The 23,200-nt window shown below is 39.7% G+C and overlaps 3 protein-coding genes and 1 pseudogene across 3 annotated transcripts; all 4 read left to right on the top strand.

Moving 5' to 3' along the window:
- Nucleotides 1-2,150: 2,150 nt before the first annotated feature.
- LOC123020170 (olfactory receptor 14A16-like) lies at nt 2,151-3,128 on the top strand. Its single transcript, XM_044423597.1, has one exon. The coding sequence runs from the start codon at nt 2,151-2,153 to the stop codon at nt 3,126-3,128; it is 978 nt and encodes a 325-aa protein (XP_044279532.1).
- Nucleotides 3,129-7,856: 4,728 nt separating this feature from the next.
- LOC123020169 (olfactory receptor 14A16-like) lies at nt 7,857-8,837 on the top strand. The gene has a single exon (XM_044423596.1). It carries the CDS (start codon nt 7,857-7,859, stop codon nt 8,835-8,837), a length of 981 nt encoding a protein of 326 aa, XP_044279531.1.
- A 2,238-nt stretch (nt 8,838-11,075) lies between these two features.
- LOC123020168 lies at nt 11,076-13,378 on the top strand (annotated as a pseudogene).
- A 3,690-nt stretch (nt 13,379-17,068) lies between these two features.
- On the top strand, nt 17,069-18,079 carry LOC123020167 (olfactory receptor 14A2-like). The gene has a single exon (XM_044423595.1). The coding sequence runs from the start codon at nt 17,069-17,071 to the stop codon at nt 18,077-18,079; it is 1,011 nt and encodes a 336-aa protein (XP_044279530.1).
- The last annotated feature ends 5,121 nt before the right edge of the window (nt 18,080-23,200 follow it).

Below are 23,200 nucleotides of genomic sequence, written 5' to 3'. Positions count from 1 at the left end.
AGCAGTGTGGAGATTATGCTGAGGAAGAGGTTGACATGAATAACAAAGTGTACAAATAAATATTCTGTCCAGTTAATATCCTTGGAGATCAGTTCATTGACAAACATGCTTGTTTTTATGGCATGTCCAAAGGGCCAGTTCCAGTACCAATATTTAAAATTGTAGAAGGTAACATATGTGAATGCAAATCTAAATATATGTATCCCTTGATCATGAAACAGATGGCTGGGTGTGCCAACTTCACTGATTCCCAAGTATCCCCAAGGATGCTGTTGAAAGGCTATTTGCTTTAATTCATGTAATCTGCACTGTCATAATCTACTGCGGAATTAGGTACAATGACATCAGTCACTTTAAGTGTGCCTAAATCTCTGCAGGATTGCTCCTGTGCATTCCTGTACTCTCTTGTAGGCTGTTCTCAGACACATTCAACATAACTGCTGTGTATTACCACACTCTCAGGAATATTACTTGGGCTTGCATTCCTGAGTTGGGAAAGCCATGCACTTAATGTGTTCTGTAATTGCCCAGTTCCCCACCTACATTTTCTATGGAAGAAATTACCTATACGTATTTCAAGTGTGCTACTACATGCAGGAATATGCTGCTCTCAGACTCTGCTCTTTTAATTTCATGTTAGAAGTATATTTTCTGATTCTGGATTCATTAGGCAGAGGTTGATGGGAGTAGATATCACACCTGAGGGCCCTTGAAGGAAAAGTCAGTCCTGCATGTCATAAATACATGAAATACAGAAGTGAGCTGAGAACTTCTAAGTAAGCTGATAAACATGGGTGGAAGTAGAGGACAAACGTGAGCAAAGAGGCTGGTGGAGCTCACAAGGTTAGGGCTACTTCCAGATTGGGGGCCTTGCAATACTTGCCTATCCAATTATTTTTCAATATGGATCCATTAGCCAAAGAACTTTTTTGCCTTACATGCAAACAGTTCAAGACCCAAGGCAAGGGCTTTTGCCATGAGGTAAACCCTACTGGGCCTCTACTAGCCCTGTGAAGCTGCAAAAATCAGCTGGAGATTGAAGAGGCCAGTTGTCCTTCCATGATTCCTGTTTGGCTTTGACAGCTGTACCTCATCTCCTGATTATGCTTAACAGGTGATTTGTACTCAGACTGGCCCCTTTTGCCACCTGTGTTTAGCATGTATGCATGCATGCAAGTGTTTACCATAGGTAACAGTAACTTCACTTTCTATTGATGCTGATGTGTACTATTGATATTCATGTGAGGATGAAAGAGCAAGAATATAAAACAAACCATGCTGGATGAGACTGATTTCCTGTCTAGTCCTGCAGTCTGTTCATAAGAAGGTGAAGCTGATTCTCACTACCCTGAAAGGACAACCACTCAGGTTCTCCAGCAAATATAGCCTGGCATAATGCCTGGGCGCGGGCATTATGATGAGTACTTCTTGATAGTTTCATACTGTTTGAATCTGTCTATTCCCATTTTAAGGGCATCCAAGTTGCTGCCATCACCACCCCTTGTGAAAGTGGCTCCCATGTTTTAACTCCGCACTCTGCACAGAAGGTTTCCAATTATTTGTCTTGAATGGTGTCCAATCAGGGTCTCTCATCCTAAGAAAAAGTTCCAGCAGATAAATCTATATAAGCAGAGACAGTTTACTGACAAAGGGTATAGATCAGGGCAGTTTGGAGCAGGTGTGAGCTTCTGGTGGTGGAAACAGGTAACCCATATAGTTCATGGTACTCACCAATGTGTCCAGTGAACCCTCCTAAGTAAATAGGGAAAGAATGACAGGAGAGATTCTCTTCTGTTGTGAAATAGAATCACAAGCTCCTCTCTAAATTCTACATGGATTTTTGTCAGTGCACTGAAAAATAAAACTGGTTTCAACTCCCTTTCCTTTCAGCCCACTATAAAAGGCAAATTACAAAACAGTATCAGGAGAGGGAGAGGGAAAGGAGCAGAGCAGAGGAGAGTTTTTCTCAAATGTTAGGTCCAGGAGTTCTATCAGTACCAAAGCAACTGATGATGGTGATGATGGTGATGACAACACTGATGATGAAATTAATAATCTGAAAATTAGTGTTTTAGACTATTGCAATTCACTTTGTTATGATATGAAGACTGCATTCTAACCACTCTGTTTGAATTCTTTTGATAGACAATATGATTCTTAACAAGAAATACCTCTTTAATGAATCCTCTTTCTCAGAGTTTCTGCTCTTGGAATTCTCAAACACACAGGAAATACAGATGCTGTACTTCATTGGATTCTTTGTTTTCTACCTGGCAGCAGTTGCAGGAAAACTCATCATCTCTGGGGTTGCCTCTGACCACCACCTGCACACCCCCATGTACTTCTTTCTGATGAATTTGGCCATGCAGGATGTGGGTCAAGTGTCCGTCATCTTCCCCAAAGCCATGGCCAATTCCCTCATGAATGGCAGACACATCTCTTACGCTGGGTGTGTAGCTCAAGTCCTCTTTTTCCTCTTCTTTCTAGCTTCTGATTTCTTTCTTCTCACAGTCATGGCATATGATCGGTTGGTTGCCATTTGCAATCCATTACAATATGAGATGCTGATGAATAAGCAATCCTGCATTCAAATGGTTTCTGCTGTATGGATCTTCATCTTTCTCTATGGGGTGTTACATTCTGGAGGCACCTTTGCATCCCCCTTTTGTTCCAATGTCATTAATCAGTTTTTCTGTGAAATTCCAGCCTTGTTGAAGGTTGTCTGCTCTGACTTGTATATAATTGAAATAGGAGTTCTTTTCTTAGGTGCTATAGTTTGGTTATGCTGCTTCATCTTCATTGTGGTGACTTACATGCACATCTTCACTGCAGTGCTGCAGATCCCCTCTACACAAGGAAAGAAAAAGGCTTTCTCAACATGCCTTCCCCACCTCATTGTTTGCTCCATCTTTATAATTACTGGAGATTTTGCTTACCTCAAACCCACTTCAAATTCTGCCTCATTTCTGGATTTAGCATTTACGATGATATATTCCATAGTCCCTCCTTTGCTGAATCCAGTCATCTACAGCATGAGAAATAAGGAGCTGAAACGTGCCCTTTCAAAACTGTTGGGCACCAGGTCTTTTCGTAGAAATAACCTCTCAATTCCTGTTCTGCAAAGGTAATCTTCATGTAATGCCACAAGTCAACTTAAGGTAGATATACTTGTAAAAATATACTGAACAGTTGTATCTTTTTGCTTTCTTCTTATTGTATTATATCCTCCGCAAAAAGCAGAACCATAATAGCAGAATAGGGAGAGTTTAAGCATTTCGCTTCTGTTAGTACATAACTATCTATTAGCACCTGTCAAAAATAATCTCGTTACATTAATGGTTTCACTGTCTTGCAATAGAAATCCATGAACTTGATCCTGGGTTAAGTTCCAATTCAATTTACCCCACTATTAAACTGGAGAGAACAATAAGATCACAGTGGCTTGCTACACCAGTTTGTGTGCTTGGTTTTTAGTGGTGTACTTCTGGGAAAAAACCAGTAAGAGTTTCTTCATGGAATGTTACTTTCATTTATTCATTCTTTGAAACATTTTATGCTGTTCCTCACCATAAATAGAAGAATGAGTGGTGTACCTCTAATCAAGTAAAATTGAGTGTCGCTGCCCAATAGGCTTACAATCCAAAAAGATGTGGCAAAGAAAGAATTGGCAAAAGATGAAGAGCAAATCCTTGCTTGTTCACCAGGAATTCTGGAATGACCCTGTCCTCCCTTTAATCTCCCTCACCTCAGCCTGCTGAAATAGAAAACCATGCTAGAAAAGTAAAATTGGAAATGAAATTTGTGAACTGATAGAAAGATGTCGGACTTCTCTTTCTGTTTTTTTCTCCTTCTAGCTCATTTAAATAGAGAAATTGCAAACGGTGAAGCAATTACATATGGATGAATGGGTGGGTGGAGGTACGTCAAGCAATTTTTTTTCTCTAAAATCTCTGTGCCAGTAATACTCCTGTAAGATCAGCAGACCAACAAGAAAAAAAAAAGGGGGGGGTCCTCACACTCTGAACACGTACATTTAACATCAACACATGACAGGCATTCAAAGGGGAAAAGAGTGGGATGTTAGAGCTAGGACTTCAATTAATCCAGTGTCTTTCCATATGTCAACAGGTAATGTGATTGCACCCTTACTGAGGCAATATAATTTCAGTACAATTATGTGGTCTTGTTCACATTTACAATTGTATTTATCTGTTCTCTAAAGAATGCTTGAAGGTAAATGCAGTTGAAATTGTAGAGGAAAGGAAAATGACATCCTTGCTGTACAGTTGACCCTCTGGACCCAAACACTGCCAGCATTACCAAATCATGCTGATGCGATGGCACTCTCAGGAATTGATGCATTTTGCATATACCTGCACTACTAAGCTGTGCTGGTCTCCTGGGAGGGCAATAAAGAGATAGGAATAAATTCCCAGCCTGTACCTTGACAAACCCTCATCTCCATTCTAGATCCAAGAGAACATTTATAAAAGGACAAGGATATCTAGAGAAATATACATTCATCTACAACACTGGGGAGGGCAAGCATATATGAAGCTGAGAGAAATCTGTGAAGAAGAGGTCCTACACGGCTTCATTTCAGTGGTTCCTCCAATGACCACACAGCATAAGCCAAAAATTTACCCTCCTGCCTATTCTCCTTCCTATCATAATTTCCTTTGGATACATGTTAGTTCGCAGCAGTTCTTCCTCTGCTGATGAAGGCCTGGATACAGCAAAGCCTTTACACATGAGCTGCTTTCCTGAAATCCCAATGAAATTTTCATGGAAATGTTCAATGTTCTGTATTTGCATGAAACCAGCAAACTAACTGACTAATCCCCGACAGTTATCCTTAGATTGCATCAAGTGCTACTAATGAAGGCTGATTTCAATTCACTTTGGCTTTACTAAACTTGCCTTCTCAGGTAAGACTTGAACGTTGTTTAGCAAAGTGTTTGGTGTTTCAATAGGATTATTAAACTTCCCATAGCTGAAGATGCAAGAAATGATTTGCTATTTTCTAGTGAATGTTTTCTGAAATGGACACATAATCTTACTGTTGTTAAGATTCCTTGATATTGCACCTAATATTTTCTGAATAAATTACTGGATTCCCTACCCAAATCTGCATATCCGTACATCTCTTTATTTTCCCTTTGAAGTAGAATAATCTTTATATCATATGGAATTGTGAATTGCAACATTCTCAGTCACCCACTTTGTTTTTGAGTCAAATGTCCTAGTTTTTTCCACTTTTGCTACTGATTTCTTTCCTATTCTTCACTTTCTTTTAACTTTCAATTTATCCATCTGTTTCCTTGTCTTCAAACCCTTTTTCTGTTACTGAATTCAAGGAATTACAGTTCACTCTTTGGTCATGCAAACTAGTTACATGGTTAAATGCCCAACAAGGTGGAGATGGAAATTTTACTGAAGCTTCTGTCCATGAGCACAAAAGCAGAGAAATGAGAGATTAATGAAACTGTGCTCACCAATCAACAGAATATAAAAATGATGACAAACCCCATAGCTACTTATACAAATAAATATTAATACTTTTTGTATATGTATATGCATTTTATTTTTTGTACTTTTGTGAAATTGTTGAGAACTAACCAGACAACTTCAGTTATTGGGAAGTATAAAAACAAGTAAAAATAATAAGTGAAATTGCCACTTTGAATTCAGGACGGCAGAGACTTTTGTCCCTTCCCTTCCCCTGCCTGCCTCTCCCCACCTCACCTCTGTTGAGATCTTTTTTTGGTCTTGCTTTCATTGACTTTGATCAGTGTTTTTTAAATCTTGTGTACGAGTTTACTGCAAATAAATCTGCATTAACAGTGACAGTTTTCTGAAAAATGGGAAACTTTGCTCATCAGAGCAGTTTGGAACTGGTGTAAGGTTTTGGTGGTGGGCACATTTAGCCCATGTAGCTCATGGTGCTGACCAATGTGTCCAGTGAACCCTCATGAATAGACAGAAAAAGAATAATGGGGGAGATCCTCTTCTATTGTGAACTAAAACTACAAACTACCTCCTAAAATTAAAATGGATTTTGGACAGTGCACTGAAAAATAAAACACATTCCTTCCCTCTCAGTCCATTGCAGATGACAAATTACAAAATGGAATAAAAATAATATCCTGAAAAAAGCAAAGCAAAACAAAGCAATTTCAAAAATATTTAGTTCCAGGGGTTCTACTAGCAGGACAACAACTGCTACTATCAATAGTATTAATAGTGCTAATAAAGCAAATGTAATATTCTAAATACCACACTTTCATCTCTTACGATATTAGACTTCCATATGAACCAATGCATTTTGCTTGTTTTTATAGGCAAGCATGGTTCTTAAGGAGGCACACCTACATAATGAATCTTCTTCATCAGGAATCCTATTGCTGGAATTTTCAGACATCCAAGAACTGCGGATTCTGTACTTCATTGGATTCCTTGTTTTCTACCTGGTGGCAGTTGCAGGGATTTAGCCAGATTTCAAGGAAGTTTTCATAGGAAGGCTTTTCACATAGTTCTTTTCCCTATTCTCTCCATGTTCATGAATTTGGCATCAATCAAACTATTTATCTTAGCTCTGGAATCTGGACTATTTTTCTAGTGCCCCACACAAAAATCTGAAGGGAAGGCATAGTTATGAAATTGATACACTCTGAATAAATATGACTGATAGATTTAATATAGATCCATTGTCCCCATCAAGAGCTGTCACTGAAATCTAATTAAAAGGGAAATGTGCTGTGTCTTTGAATAAAAGACCACAGGTAAGAAATTGGAGTATTGTGTGTGTGTGTGTGTGTGTGTGTGTGTGTAGGGGGGAGTTACTGAAAGAAAGCCTTAAATATTTTCATAAAATGATTCACCCTTTCATTGGATGCAGGTGAAACCATTTATTTGCAGTTTTTCAGTTGACTCTCCATAATGATTGACTAGATACCACATAATTGAGGTTTGAGGAGGGGGGATTTAACTTTGAAACCAGAATTGTCTTTCTATCTCATAGAATCTCAAATTTTGCCAGTCATCAGTAGTTCTTCCCACCTTTCTCATTCCTTTTAGCTTTTCACCTTTTGTCAGTCCTTTATTACCTATATGCAGCTATTTCTCTATCTTTAGATTTTCTCTCCAGGAGCAGGGAAGGAGTAGTGAATTCTTCCTCATTAATTCTTTGGCATAATAAGAATTAATACTGTATTTGTACAATTCTATGTACACAGCAATTTAAACTGCATATGGCATATGCAGGCCAAATGTGCAGTAGTGGAAGAATTTGCAGCATTTATATTTGTTTATTTTCACCACAGGAAAATGGAAAAATGTTTCTCATGTTACCCCAATGGAGTAATCAATTTGAGTCTTAGCAACAACCCAGGAAGGCTCAAATTGACACTGTAGTATCTTTTCACAGAGGAATTGTGGGGCAAAAGTGACCAAGATTACTGGCTAGAATCTCTCTTGTTCCAGGAAATGCAAACCACATCAAAGGTAGCTCATTCATGTAAATGTTTTATTAAAAACCTTCCTGTAAAATATCTTCCTATAAAAACTCACTTGAATTTGAAAATTTAAATAGAATTTTATCAGCTGACTGAAGGATGTAGCCTTTTCTTTCATGTTTTTCTCCCTCTAGCCAAGTCAAATTGATAAATAACACAGGATAAACCTCTAACACACAGATTGATCAACAAAACAGATACAGATATATTAATACATGAAAACTTTCTCCCAAATACTTTGATCAGGTATTATTACTACTATAGTTAAATCAGCAGATTATCTTCTTATGTTTTCAGATCCTCATTGTAACAAGAATAATTTTTCTTCATTCCATAGGCACCATGCATATTCAGGAGCAACAGCTAATTAATGCATCCTCCCTGTCACAGTTTCTACTCCTGGAATTCTCAAAGGTTCGGGAACTGCAAATTCTGTACTTCATTGGATTCCTTGTTTTCTACCTGGCAGCAGTTGCAGGAAACCTTCTTATCATCTCTGCAGTTGCCTTTGGCCACCACCTGAACACACCCATGTACTTCTTTCTCATGAACTTGGCCATGCAGGATGTGGGTCAGGTGTCAGTCATTTTCCCCAAAGCCATGGCAGATGCCCTCATGAACTGCAGACACATTTCTTACTCTGGGTGTGTCACCCAAGTCCTCCTTTTTGTGTTCTTTTTAGCTTCTGATTTCTTTCTTCTCACTGCCATGGCTTATGATCGGTACATTGCCATTTGCAATCCATTACATTATGATATGTTAATGAACAAGCAATCTTGCATTCACCTGGTTACCACCATATGGATCATCAGTTTTTGCTATGGGGTGTTACACACTGGAGGCACCTTTGCATCCCCTTTTTGCTCCAACGTTGTCAATCAGTTTTTCTGTGAAATCCCCCAGTTACTTAAGCTTGCCTGCTCAAATTTGTACCTAACTGAAATAGGAATTCTCTTTGTATCTGCTCTCATTGTATTAGGTTGCTTTATTTTCATCATTGTGACTTATGTGCACATCTTCACTGCAGTGCTGAGGATCCCCTCTGTGCAGGGAAGGCAGAAAGCTTTCTCAACTTGCCTTCCCCACCTCATTGTATTCTCCACATTTATACTCACAGGATATTTTGCATACTATAAGCCCACATCTAATTCTACTTCAGATCTGGATTTGGCATTTACAATGATATATACCATGGTCCCCCCCTTGATGAATCCCATAATCTACAGCATGAGAAACAAGGAAATAAAATATACTGTGTCAAAGCTGTTGGGAGTAAGATACTTTTCTAGATGTGCTTCATCCAGTCTAGTTATGCAAAGGTGAACTCTCAGCATAGATACAATCGCATTACTTTTGCTTGCAGTTCTGATATTCTCTCTCTCTTTCAATAGTATAAAGGCAGTCATCTAGGTACAATTTAGAACTTTAGCATGCCACATGGGGAACTTTCAACTATACCCCTGTATTCCATTGTAGTGCAAGCGCTGAAGGGGTTTCCTACACCCTCGTTTTCTTTACTTTTGTTGCTTAGCCAACTGAATGGAGGACATCAGTCCTAATAAGAGAAGTGGGAGGAAGGTTTAATTCCTAACACCTGATTCTAGGCTCTTCCCATTCTGGATTGTTTCCTGTGTTTATAAATGTCCTTCTCTTCCTTTTATGCAACTTGATCTTTATATTGTATAAAAATTAAATTGGACATCTTACTCAATGTATCCTTAATCTTGATACCTTGTTCTAACATAATTCCCTTCCCACTTTCTGCTCCCCTCCAAATGATGCTCCATGGATGTTCTATAATTTCAAAATGCAATTTCAAAAGGATCCCTCCTGGCACTTGCAGGATGGAGAGATAGTTTTTATATTGTTATTTATTTTATATTGTTATCTATTTTATATTGCTATTTTTGTATTTTATTGTATTTTATTTTGTGTTGTGAGTCGCCCCGAGGCTTCGGCAAGGGGCGGCATAGAAATGTTTTAATAAATAAATAATAAAATAAATAAATAGTTTAAAAGGGGACCTCATGCACCCTTCTGATGAACGTGTGTAGGGACTGGTAGCTAACACTTGTTATCCCTGCCATGGAGAAGAATTGTTTGCTGCTGGCTCTTCTGATGAACACTCATTGACTAGCCAAAGAAAAGAATTTGCCATATAGACAAGTCACCTCTGTCATTAAGGGGAAGATGGATGCATGTACATCTCTTTGCATGAACTTTGTTGCTACCAGCATATACTTCTGCCAACCTTCAAGTGTAGAAGCAGATGGTGCACAGAAATCATTTTGGCAATGGAGATCTATGAGATGAAGCAGGGAGGGTGTTATGTCACTATGGCGATGGTGTGGATGGGTGCAACTAGCCCACATAAGGCCAACAATATGGAGAGATCTCTGGGAGGGCTGCTAAAGAAAAGAAAACTGGGGACAAAAGAGTCTCCTCCATGTGTGAAAGAAATCCTTAACTTAGAGAGTGCTCTTATGGCCACCAAATAGGTTCTAGGGACCATGGCATTTGTCAGATGCTGAGATCCAAAATCAGAAGCTGAGCACTCTCACCCCTTCCTTCCTTGGGCTTGCAGATGGGGTTAAAGAATCATCCAGGTAGTGGAGAGGGGGGAAGGCTGGGATTGTCAGGACATGTGGTTTCTAGACAGTAGTCCAGCCTCCTTCCCTTGCCCTCCAAAGTGCCTCAGATGGACATCTGGAACTGGCTGCAGTCTGGCTGAAATGCAGGCTGGAAGTGTGTGGAGGTGACCATTGTCTGTGCAGACCCTCCACTCTGCACTGGAAACTTCTCAGCCTCCCTGATCAGTGGTTGGTAAATCAGTCCCACAGTCAGTAGGACTAGTTCCTGAACCTGAAATCTAGCTGATTTTTTTTTTTTTTTTACAAAGGAACCCATGTATTTTCTCTATTATTCATGACTCAGTGGGCCCTCATCCGTGATAAATTTCAAACGATCAGATTCTGTCCTTCATTAGATTCCTTACTTCTTGTTGTTGTTGTTTTTTTCTCCCCTGGCAGAAGAAACTCTTCCCATAATTTCTTTGGTTGCATCTGTCCACCCCTTGCAGAACCTCTTACATTTCTTTCTGATAAATGAGGTTATGCATACATGGGACATATGCCACCTTTCAGTCATGGTTTCCAGATCTATAATTAATTCTTTATTAAATAACAGATGTATTAGCTACTTTGGATGTGTGGCTCAAGTCTACTTTAGATCTGTATCCTCAAGGATAGCAACAGCTAGATTTACTTCACTTCACTTCATTTTCTGTTCTTTGTAGACTGCAGAAGAGACCTTCACAGGAGGTCTAACCTCTAATTGCATCTTCTCCAAATTGACCTTCAGAGGAGCAGATACTTCTCTGTGGCAACCCGGGCACTTTTCCTGTGAGTGAAGTTTCTTCAGCTTTCTCCCTGCTATCTTTCCAGAGATTCCCCAAGCCCAAGATAATGCTTATCCTTAACTAGTTGCTGGACAGGATTGCCATAAATACCCAAGTCAGGATCAAGAGGAGCCATCCCACTTTGTATGAAAGATGATGTTAATATGGAGATTCCTTTGCAGGAAAGATGTTCGGACATTTTTAAAGGCAATGCTTTCAAAGGGTACACTAAGCGTTTGAATGAGGCAGTTAAAGTTTCTCCTGGGTGTGGCTGGCATGAGAGAATTGCCCATCCTCAGGAGGCATTTTATGCAATATTGGCCAAATGCGCTGACAGTTACTTTATTGTTTTGCTACTACATTGAAGAATAACTTGCTATATCCTCTCTATGTCCCTGAATATTTAGAAACATTTTTTCTCATGTCATATAGAATTGGAAATGGGTTTTTTTCCTCTGTTATTTGCTCCCTGTCATTCCAATCTCTGCCAATCTCTCTCTCTGTCTACACACACACCCCATATCCATGACTGGTAATCTGTCATTCCTTGCTCTCATTTGCCTTTTCATTTATACACCTTCCTTTATTTATTTAGACAATTTCTATGCTGCCCCATTCGCCAATGCCTTGGGGCGGCTCACAAAACATTAAAATATAATACATTAAAAATATAAAATGAATTAACAATATAAAATAAGTCACCCTGGCCAAAGAATAAAATAAGGAAATAATATTAGCAATTAAAATCATATACATATCATATACATGTAGTCATTGCTTTATCTTTGCAGCCCTTTTTCTTTGCTCAAATATGTGCAAAGACAACCTACTGCTGTGATTATGAAACTAAATATTTATTTTATTTATTTATGAAAATCTTTTCTATCCCATCCCCTACAGAATGTCTCATGTAAATATAAAAGTGGGTTGTCTGCAATTTCCAAAAAAGCACTGAAGAAAACTTTTCAAAGACTCAGTACACATGAAGAAGAAATCCAGCAAGACAAATGAGTAGCAAAATGCATCACATAGCATGACAGACTGTGCAGATATATGAAATTTCTTTCACATCACCCACAGGTTCCTCTAGGTAATTACTTAGTATTTGGAGGGCTTCTTGTGAGTCCTCATAAAAAGAAAGTGGGAGAAGTATCTTTGTTACAAATTTTCAACACTTTTTGACAGCTCTTCTCTTCCCACCCCAGAACATGGTAACTTAGGAGCGGTAATTTGATTGAAACATATATGATATTCTCAAAGAAAGCAAAACACTTTCTTCTCAATACTTACTCTGAGCACTTTTGCTTCCACGAATAATAATCTCGGCACAACATTATTATTTCAGTATTACTGTTCAATTTGGTGCAATATTATTATTATTATTATTATTATTATTATTATTATAACATTTCTATAACATATCAAGTGTTCCTTTTAACCACTCTCCTTTGCTTCTTTCTATAGGCATCATGGTTCTTCAGCAAGAACACCTGCTAATGCATCTATAGCATCAGGGTTTCTACTCCTCGAATTCTCAATGCTTCAGGAACTGCATATCCTGCACTTCATTGAATTCCTGCTATTTTACCTGGCAGCAGTTGCAGGGAATCTTCTCATCATCTCTGCAGTTGCTTTGGATGGCCATTTGCACACCCCCATGTACTTCTTTCTGATGAACCTGGCTGTACAGGATGTGGGCCAAGTGCCGGTCATCATCCCCAAGGCCATGACCAATTCCCTCATGAACTGCAGACACATTTCTTACTCTGGGTGTGTGGTTCAAGCCGTATTTTATCTCTTCTTTGTTGTTTCCAATTTCTTTCTTCTCACCTTCATGGCGTATGATCGGTATGTTGCCATTTGCTACCCAGTCCAGTATCAGAGCTTGATGAACAAATGAGCCTGTATTCAAATTGTTTCCACTGTATGGATCAGCAGCTTTGTCTGTGGAGTACTGCACACTGGACGCTCCTTTTCAACTTCCTTTTGCTCCAATGTTGTCAATCAGTTTTTCTGTGAAGTCCCCCAGTTACTTAAGCTTGCCTGCTCTGACTTGAACTTGTTTGAAATAGGAGTCCTTTCCTTCTTTGCTATCATTACCTTAGGGTGCTCTATTTTCACTTTTGTGACTTATGTGCACATCCTAACTGCAGTGCTGAGGATCCCGTCTGTGCAGGGGAGGCAAAGAGCTTTCTCAACTTGCCTTCCCTATCTCACTGTTTTCTGCATATTTGTATTAACTGCGTATTTTGCCTATCTCAAGCCCACCTCTGATTCTACTTCAGATCTGGATTTGGCATTTACTTTGATATATTCCATGCTCCCACCAGTGATGAATCCAATCATCTACAGCATGAGAAACAAGAAGATGAAACATGCTCTGTCAAAAGTATTGGGTCTGAGGTTTTCTTCTAGGAAAACAAATTCTTGTTTTGCAAAGGGGAATTCTGTGCATCATCTTATGTAAAACTTATGTTATAACTTGTTATGAAGATATAGCTTCTAGGTTAACTTTTCTGCTCTTCGTATTTTCTTGCAAATTTTATAAAAATCTCTCAAAAAATCTATGGTTTGAGAGTAGCCTTTCTGTGAATATAAATGTATTTCTCAGCATCTGCAATATACATTGTGAAACCCTTATCCATCTGCTTTAATGGGTCCACTTTTTGGCAATCTAAACTGTACCCACAGGATAATTCATTGCACTCAATGACCTATTTAGAATCTTGCCCCAAATCATTCCACACTTCCACTGCAATAACCTCTAACTTCATAGCTGCTGTCTCTATCACAGAGAAGAGATGGGAGCTGTGTCCCCTCAAATTCTGCAAGGCTAAATGTGCCTTTGCATTCCAAACATGAAGGTTTATATTCATCAAACACTTTATTCTAGACATATTGTACCTGCCATCTCCAGTTCCAGGCATGCCACACTCACTTCCTTCAGTTCAGCTCATGCCCTGTTAAATTAGCAACCTTTAAAAGAAATGCTTGCATGTGAATGCAGGTAGTTCTCTTTGTGTTGTCATGGATCCAAACTTATCAGAGATTGTAAAATGCAGATGAACACAAAATAAACAAGTTTCTGGAGACCTACTTGTGGCCCAGTTCTTACTGTTCTTGTGTTTTGCAAATTTCCTCTGACTCGGAACTGTACAAGAATTAAACAGCCTGGGAAGACAGGAAAACTTCTCAGGAAGACAGCAATGTGTGTGCTAACTGAACTTTGGAAAACATTTGGGCGACCCTCAAATTGTCCTTTTCCATGAATCTGGCCAATCCAGTTCTGCTATATGTACAGATGTCATGCATCAGTGTGGAATATATTTTCTTCTCTTTATGCATTAGCCGTGTTGGCCTCGCTCCCTTCAATTCAGACCTTGCAGTGTTAAATTAGCAACCTTTAAGCAGACTTCCAGCATACGAATGCAGATAGATTTCTTTGGGTTGTCAAGGATCCTAACTTGTCAGAGTTGGACCAAGTTGTACATGTATTTGGCTGGGGTGAAGGTTTCAGTATGCAATTTCAGAGTGAAGGGAAAAAAATAACTGAAGGTGTCTTATCAATGGTCCTTGATCATGTAAGAATGCTCACTCTTTATTTGCATGCATTTACATGAATAATGTAGACCAATGAGAGGGCGACCGGTAACCAATTACATGTTCTGTTATTCTCATATGCCAAAGTACTGCCAGTCCTTCTGACTCATAGTAGTAAAAATGGGCAGGATTCCCCCCTCCCCCACCCCCACAACTGTACATTGGCACTGCTGAACTCTGCTGGTTCCTTGTGACACCAAGTCTCTAGGAACACTCAATGATTTTATGAAATTTCCTTCCCTGTATCAAAAGATCATAGAAGGCCATTGGGTTCAACCTCCTTCTTTTGCAAGACACCAAGTTATGCCATCCCACTCAGATGGCTGTCCAGTTTCTTTCTCAATGTCTCTAGTGTGGAAAAGCCCACCACCTCACACTTTCAGGATGGTTCCAAGAGTAGGTGGATTTCTATAAAGCATTGTGTCTGGCAGAAGAGATATAAGCCATGTTCCAGCACTAGCAGATAAACAATATCTGACACTGAGAAATCGATGAAGAAAAATCAGTAAGCTCCTCCAAAGTATTGCTATCATTTCAGGATTGCTTCAGTTATTCTCACAATCAATGTTAATAGTATGTGTGCTTTCCCAGCAACATTTTCTGTTGCATTGATTTCTAAAATTATCTCTGTGCAGATGAAGCTAGCAGAGATTACAGTAATTCCCTTCATATCCATTGTTTATTTGGAAGAAGAATCTTTTCTCCATGTGTACATCAATTTGCAAAGAGAGATTAAAGTAGCCTCTTTGCATAATTTCCTACAGAGCCCCACCATAGGAAGTCATTAGGAGAAATGTAATAGAAATTTCAGAGAGAATATGAGACCAATTTTTCAGTAGTAGAAGAACCTGCAGCCTACATGTTTGTTTACTGCCACCACAGCAAAATAACTGAGAAAAAAATGTTTCTCATGTTGCCCCCCTGGAGTAATCACTGTGACCTTTAGCAAAGGCTCAGGAAGGCACGATTTTGCATTGTAATCCTTTTCCTCAGTAGAAGTGTGGGGCAAACATAACCCAAAATCCCTGGCTACAGCCCCTATGAAAGAGGGGGGAAATGACAGGACCTTCCTTAAAAAGTTCCATGGAAATAAGACATTTATATTTGGCAGCTGAATAAAGGATGCATTTCCTTTCTTTCCCATTTTTATCCCTGTCTTCCCTTCAAATGGATACATTACAAATAGTACTAGTATAACACATGGAAGCAGATACTTCATTGTGACAACTTCCCCCATGCCTCCAAAGCAGGTGAGGGCAAAAGGCTGCTGATGGAGGCTCCTGTAATGCTGAGATCCATGATAGCAGAAACAAGGGGCTGGGGCTGGAAGAATAAGTGCTTCCCCAGAGACTCCTTTTCCCTCATGGCTGTGTCCATGTCACAATGTCTCTGATCACTGCTGCAAACTGTTCTCATGTAAGGGTTGAGACTGAGTATGTTTCAGTCCCTATTGGGTCATACATCTCACAGAATGTGCTTCCTTTTCAAGTGATCATGAAGATAAAAGGAAAGGAGACGGAGCATCCTCTCTTGCAGCTTCAGGTTCACCAGGACTCATCTGAAACAACCAGAAAAACATAGGAACACGGCAACAAAACTGTTCCTCATCCCACCTTGCACCTGGCAGGCCATCTCTGTTGAACTGAGGAGTGGGGTGGGATCACAGGGGAAGCAAGCCTTCCTCATCTTATTTCCACAGGTAAGCATAGCCTCCTGAAATGCCATGGTTGGCACCTTGAAATTCCTTGGATCCAGCCATTCATTTTCAGCTGCTTGTTTTGGACAGGGTGAATTAGGCATTTGTTCCATTCCTCTTTAAATATTTGCACTTCAGAAGCAGATATGGAGGGATCTGTTGATATTCACTCTTACCTAACATTTGTACACAGAGAGTACACATACACTTCTATACTAGTGTGTACAATTGTGCAATATGTATTCATATATTTCTTTGTACTATTTCTGTTTCAGTATTAAAAATTCACTGGGGAAGACCCTGATGCTGGGAACGATTGACGGCAAAAGGAGAAGGGACTGGCAGAGGTTGAGATGACTGGATGGAGTCACTGGGGCAGTGGGTGTGAGCTTTGGTGGACTCCAAGGAATGGTGGAAGACAGGAGAGTTTGGAAGAATGTTGTCCATGGGGTCGTGATGGATCGGGCAAGATTTTGCAACTAAACAAATAATAATAATAATAATAATAATAATAATAATAATAATAATAATAATAACCTGGCTGATTTATAGATACTTTCTCATTTAAAAAAATGTGCAATGCAATTTCAAACGCAATTTTACCAACACTTTTAATTATAGCAATAATAATGCAGAGCAGAACAGCATATGCCCCCATCCCACCGCCACTCTTTCCCTCCCACCCAGGACATTGCAAATTCTTTCTTCTCAATACTTTCTTGTCAATACTTTGTCTGAGTATTTTTGCTTCCACAAATAATAATGCCAGTTCAACAGTAATATTTAAGTGTTGTACTTCAACATGTTCCAATATCATGTCCACATTTCACCCACTCTCCCTTGCTTCCTTCTATAGGCAATATGTTTCTTCAAGAGCAACATCTGATTAATGCAACATCTAGACCAGGGTTTCTGCTCCTGGAATTATCAAATATTTGGGACCGGCAGATTATGTGCTTCATTGGATTCCTGGTGTTTTACCTGGCAGCAGTTGCAGGAAATCTTATCATCATCTCTGCAATTGCCTCTGACCACCACCTGCACACCCCCATGTACTTCTTTCTGATGAACCTGGCCATACAGGATATGGGTCAAGTATCCGTCATCTTCCCCAAAGCCATGGCCAATTCCCTCAGGGGCAGCAGACACATTTCTTTCTCTGGGTGTGTGGCTCAAGTTCTCTTTTTTATCTTCTTTATAGCTTCTGATTTCTTTCTTCTCACAGTCATGGCATATGACCGGTATGTTGCCATTTGCAATCCATTGCATTATGAGATGTTGATGAATAAGCAGTCCTGCATCCAAATGGTTTCTGCTGTATGGGTCATCAGTTTCTTTTATGGGATACTACACACTGGAGGTACCTTTGCAACCCCCTTTTGCTCCAATGTCATTGATCAGTTTTTCTGTGAAATTCCAGCCTTGCTGAAGCTTGCCTGCTCTGACTTGTATCTAATTGAAATAGGGGTGCTTTTCCTAAGTTCTATATTTTCATCAGGCTGCTTTATTTTCATTGTAGTGACTTACGTGCGCATCTTCACTGCAGTGCTGAGGATCCCCTCTGTGCAGGGAAGGCAGAAAGCCTTCTCAACTTGCTTCCCACATCTCATTGTTTTCTCTTTCTTTACATTCACTGTATATTTTGCTTATCTGAAGCCCACCCCTAATTCTGCTTCACATTCGGATTTGGCATTTACTTTGATATATTCCATGCTCCCACCTATGATGAATCCTGTTATCTACAGTATGAGAAACAAGGTGATAAAACAAGCTCTGTCAAAGATATTGGGTTTGAGGTCCTTCTCAAAGAATAACATCTCATTTCTCATTGTGCAAAGGAGGATTTTATGTAGTATAACAACTAAAACTTAAGCACTTGTTTTAAGGCCACTAGAATCTTGCTTTATTCTCTTCCTATTCTATGTTAAGTTTGATAAAAAAAAAAATCCAAACTGTAGTTTGAGAGTACCTTTATTGTCCTTTTAATGCAAATATATTTCTTGCAATTTGGAGTGTGAAACCCTTATCTATTACCTTAACAGGTTTACTATTTGGCAATTTAAACTGTAGCCAGGGAATAATTCATCTTGCTCAATCCCGTATTTAGAATCCCAATCCAAATCACCCTACACTTACACTGTAGTAAATTCTACTTCATACCTGCAGTCTACATTTTTAAAGTACTGTGAGTGTTGTGTTCCCAAAGGTGTAGTGGTAGAAGAGCTCCACTAAGAGTTGACTGCATAGTTTCATGATGGTTAAATTTACTATTAAGTGAAATATTTTTTGTAGCTCCCACCAAATGAATATTTCTGCCAATGAGAGTTTAGAAGGTTTTGCACACAATGAAGAACCAAAGGTGAGGGAAGGGAGGAAAATAATGGTTCCTCTCCTTAATTTATTTTTGGTGATAAGAAAAGAAGGCTGGGAAAACACTGGATGGTAATGATTTCTGGGCCACTTTAAAATTCTGTCAATGAAAGAGGGTCAATGCATTAAAAAGCTTCATCTGAAAGCAGCACAAGTATCAACTAGGTTGTTTCACAGAGGATGCTGACTACGTCCTGCATCTACACAATGATGATAGATAGAATATCTTTGATGTACATTCAGTTGATAGCACTTTTGCTTGTAATACTTATTTTCCAGTGCAGTGGGAAGATGGATGCAGTGGCCCTGCTTCCATCTTCTTAACCTGCTGAATTAGTTGCTAGCAAAGGAGAATGTTGCTTCCTGGCTCATGAGGGCATTCACAGAGAAGAGCTGGGAGCTGCATCCCCTTGGATTCTGCAAGGTGAAATGTGCTCTTGCATTCCAAGTGTGAAGGTGTATATGCATCATTCTCTTTATGCCAGACATGCTGTACTTGCCACCTACAATTCTGGATGAGTTGGTCTCAGTCCCTCCAGTTCAGACCTTGCCATGTTAAATTAGCAATCTTTAAGTAGAATTCAAACATACAAATGTAGGTAGAAATCTTTGTGTTGTCATAGATCTTTGTGTTGTCATACATTTTCAACCAGAATCTCAGATTTTGTCTTAGTTTCTCATTTTGCCTTCCAGCCACAAGCAATTATTTGTATATCTTTAGATTTTCTCCCTTTCTCATTCCTTTTGGCTTTTCAGTTAGTATCAGTCCATTATCACTGTTATGCAGCTATTTCCCTGGCATTTGCTGCCCAGTAGCTGTGAAGGAGTAATGAATTCTCCTTCATCCCTTTGCAAATTGGGATTTTATACTATATGCACATGATTCTATGTACACATCGACATATCCTTCAGGGGAAATATGCAGACCACATTTAAAGTAGCAGAGAAATCTGCAGCCTAAATGCTTATTTAATGCCACCACAGCAAAATAGCCGAGAAAAAGAAATGGTACTACAATGAAGCAATCAGTTCTGCCCCTGGAAGACACAACTTTGCAGTGGAATCTCTTTTCCCAGTAAATGTCCAAGACCTCCATAGGTGATATGGTTGCACCCTAAGAAGCAAGCACAGAATCGCCTCATTTTGCCTCAAATGGTATTCAAGGTGAAGCTACAATTTCTTTTTCATTCAAAGAATTCAAGGAGTGTCAGTTTAGTGAGAGGAGGATAACATTTTGATACTTTCTTTGCTATTTTAATCCTTGGGCTTTTCTGATTGTTGTTGTAATTGTTGTTGTAATTGTAACAGAATTGTTGTTGTAACTGACAGACCTGCACCTGCTCACCCCCCCCCCCCCCCCCCCCCCCCCCCCAGTGCCAGTCCTCACCTGCCCTGGATGAAGGTAGTTCAAGGATGGCCATGGGGCACATTCCCCCTCTCTCCTGTGGGAATGAGGCAGACGAAGGATGGGAGCAGGGGCAATTCTTAGATGGAGAACATTAGCCTCCTGAAGATGTGGTCCAGCCTGCATCATCACAACCACAGGCTGGACCAATTTGGGGCTTAGAGTGCAGAACACAGTCAGGGCTGTTTTCAAAGTGCTTCATCTTCCAGGGACCTTCCCAAAGGGTTCATAAGCAAAGCTTTGGGTGAAAGGGAGCAGAAAGGGGTCAACACCTCTCCTTGTGTATGCTCAGAGACTTGTGAATGCTTAGATTCCCTGGGTAAAATAAAGACTCTTACAAGAAATGCTGGAGTGACTGTCTTGCTTGGGAGGGGTTGCCTAGCTTTTGACAAATGGTCTCATATTAGGCAACAGTGCACCTGTGAGATTATGCACCTATTATATTTATAATCCACATTTTTGGATTTGTATAAATATAATACAAACCCAAGGAAAAGGAAATATAAATATAAAAGGAACCCAAGATGTTTCATGTAATCTTCCTCTTCCTTACCATGGTATCCTTGCACTTACCTTGTGAAATAAGTAGGATGACAACCAGTGAGCCAAAATCACTCAATGGGCCCTTTGGCAGAGCTGGTACTAGCATCCCAAAATCCTGAGTCCCAGTAACACTCTACCTGATATGCCAAACTGGTTCATCCTGAAGCACAGCAGTCTTCAGAAAAGGCCAGAATTAGACATTCTCTTTGGGACACTGGGGCTACTGAGAACTGCTGCTCAGTGTTAGGCTTTTAAAACTGTGCTCTAGTAACAACCTCCTTTTAAAAAGTTGGCACCAAGGGAGCTATAGAACTCCCATGCTTGAGATCTATAGCTCCCTGCACTCAGACTGAAAACCCTCCCTAATAGAGGAAACAAGCTATAAAGGTGCTAAAGCAACACAGGATGGAGTTGACGTGACCACTCCATACTTTGCCCACATCATGTTCCTAAAGCACCTGTGAATTGTGAAAAACCTCAAATTTGGTGCTGGCGATGAGTGCCAGCTGCCATGGCAGTGTGGGCGGGAGGCCCAGGCTGGGCCAAGCTGTGGGGCAGGTGCACACGTGTGGTGAGTCAGTGAGTCCAAACTCAGAGGAAATTATCTCCTTCTGAGTAAGCCACTGCATGACGAGGAGCCGGCTTTCTCACAAGGAGATCAACTTGGACTCGTTTGGAGAAAAATCCCAAGAAAGATTGAAGCCGCGAATGCTGAACTGCAACTTCACGGGGGTACACTGTATATATATTTGGATGTACAAACCTATTCAGAAACTGAAATGTGCTGACATGGAAAAAAAGTCTTCCCAAAATTTGTGGTACAGTTTTCAAACCAAATGTTCATAATAATGTAAATAATAGGGGGAATATAAAACAAACAAACAAAGGTTGCATTTAGAAAGCAATGCATGCATTACCAAAATACATGCAGAAGACTGTTTAGCATTAGGGGAATTGCTTGAGGAAAATGAATATATTTTGAAATGTTTCAATAAGAATGCATACATTCAAAGAAGTTTGCACAAAAATGGGAACAGTTTGTGCATAATGTAAAAATCCATAATTGCAAAATGATGCAGAAAAAGGGGTATATCAGTTCAATTTTTTAATGATGAGGAGCTGAACAGAACCAAACTCAAAAGATTTATCAATCCCAATTTGTGGTGGTCAGTACAAACCAGTATGTTGAAATGCAGTGTAAATTTCAGGGGAAAGGAAATTAGCTTTCATCTAATACTGTTGTTATAATGTGCCCCAATCCCCAGACCTACCTAATGCTAGTAAGCAAATGACACTCTTGGGAGTTAATGTACTTGCTGCACACCTCTAATGCTGAGCACTCCTGAATTCCTGGGAGAGCGTCTTTAGGACCACAACAGAGAGATTAGTAAATTTCCAACCAACAGCTTGGCAAAGTCTTTCTGCCATCCTAGATGCCAGAGAAAATATATAAAAGGACATAGAAATCAAGTGAGAAGCACATGCCTCTAATAATGCTGGGGAACATGGTCCACTTGAAGTTGAGAAAAAACTACAAAGAAGAATTAGTAGCCTATGCAAAATATTTCATTTTAGCAGTTTCTCAAATGTTCTAAGTGAGCTGTACTCATACCATCCTCCCCATTCTTCCTCCATATCATACGTTTCCTTCCACATATTCTCATTGTTTGCTGCCAATTGGCTCTGCTGTTGACGCTGGAATACATCAACATACTTAGTAGATGAGTGGTTGTTTTCTGGAAGGCTCCTAAAATTTTCTTAGATATGCACCATGGGCAACATGCTTACATGAAATCTGGTGAGTGATCCCTTGCTTCCTTAGGTAAGAAATTGGAGTGATTTGTGCAGGGGTTGGGGGTACATTCAGTCTTTTGATATGTGTGTTGAAATTTCTCATAACTTCAGGTATAACAAGTGATTTGCTGATTTCTGGTAACTATTTTCTGAACTATATTAACTGATGAAGAAGTTTATCCGATCCCCTCTCTAAGCTGGAAAAAATATGCATCTCCTTCTTTTCTTACTGAAACATAATCCTTTCTATATCTCATGCTATTGAAACATTTATCTTTCCCATTCACCTACTTTTGTGTTCCAAGCACAGAAGTTGAGCAGAAGGAGTGGTTTTCCTTTTCATATTCTCCACTCTCCTTTAGCTTTCCATTTATCACATTTCCCTTATAACATATGTGCAGTCATTCCTTCAAGACCCTATTCTCTTGTTGAATGCGGGAAACTACAGTTCACTCATTTGACCATGTAAACTAGTAACATGTCTATAATTTCCAAGCAGCTGGAGAGGGAGAATTTATCAAGCCTCTGTACCTGTGTGAAGAATCAGAGGAATGAAAAGTGAATGAAGGTGAATATCTACACACTTGCATATAGGAATCCAGTGAAATTGTGGTGCAGGGTGGACGTACAATTTGATTGCATTCCCCCCTGGTGTTCTTCCCTCCCTCCCTCCCTCCCTCCCTCCCATCTCACTTTCTTCCCTTTTGGCTTTGAAATTATTTTGGCTTTGATAAAATGGCTTGGACAAAATGGCTTGGAGAAAATTTCTGTTGCCTTTGCCCACAGATGGGACCAGATTTTCTGCAATACAGTCCCTAGAAGACAACAGAGCATCTTTGCACATTGTGGGACAAAATCACCCAGGAAATTGTTAGGAGACA

The sequence above is a fragment of the Varanus komodoensis genome, unplaced genomic scaffold, assembly GCF_004798865.1.
Source record: "Varanus komodoensis strain SLA01 unplaced genomic scaffold, ASM479886v1 scaffold142, whole genome shotgun sequence".
Taxonomy (NCBI): Eukaryota; Metazoa; Chordata; class Lepidosauria; order Squamata; family Varanidae; genus Varanus; species Varanus komodoensis.
The sequence above is the reverse complement of the archived record's forward strand: the minus strand, read 5'-3'. Positions and strand labels throughout refer to the sequence as shown.

Coding starts and splice junctions, on each gene's coding strand:
- LOC123020170 (XM_044423597.1), top strand. CDS start 2,151: ATGATTCTTAACAAGAAATACCTCTTTAATGAATCCTCTTTCTCAGAG.
- LOC123020169 (XM_044423596.1), top strand. CDS start 7,857: ATGCATATTCAGGAGCAACAGCTAATTAATGCATCCTCCCTGTCACAG.
- LOC123020167 (XM_044423595.1), top strand. CDS start 17,069: ATGTTTCTTCAAGAGCAACATCTGATTAATGCAACATCTAGACCAGGG.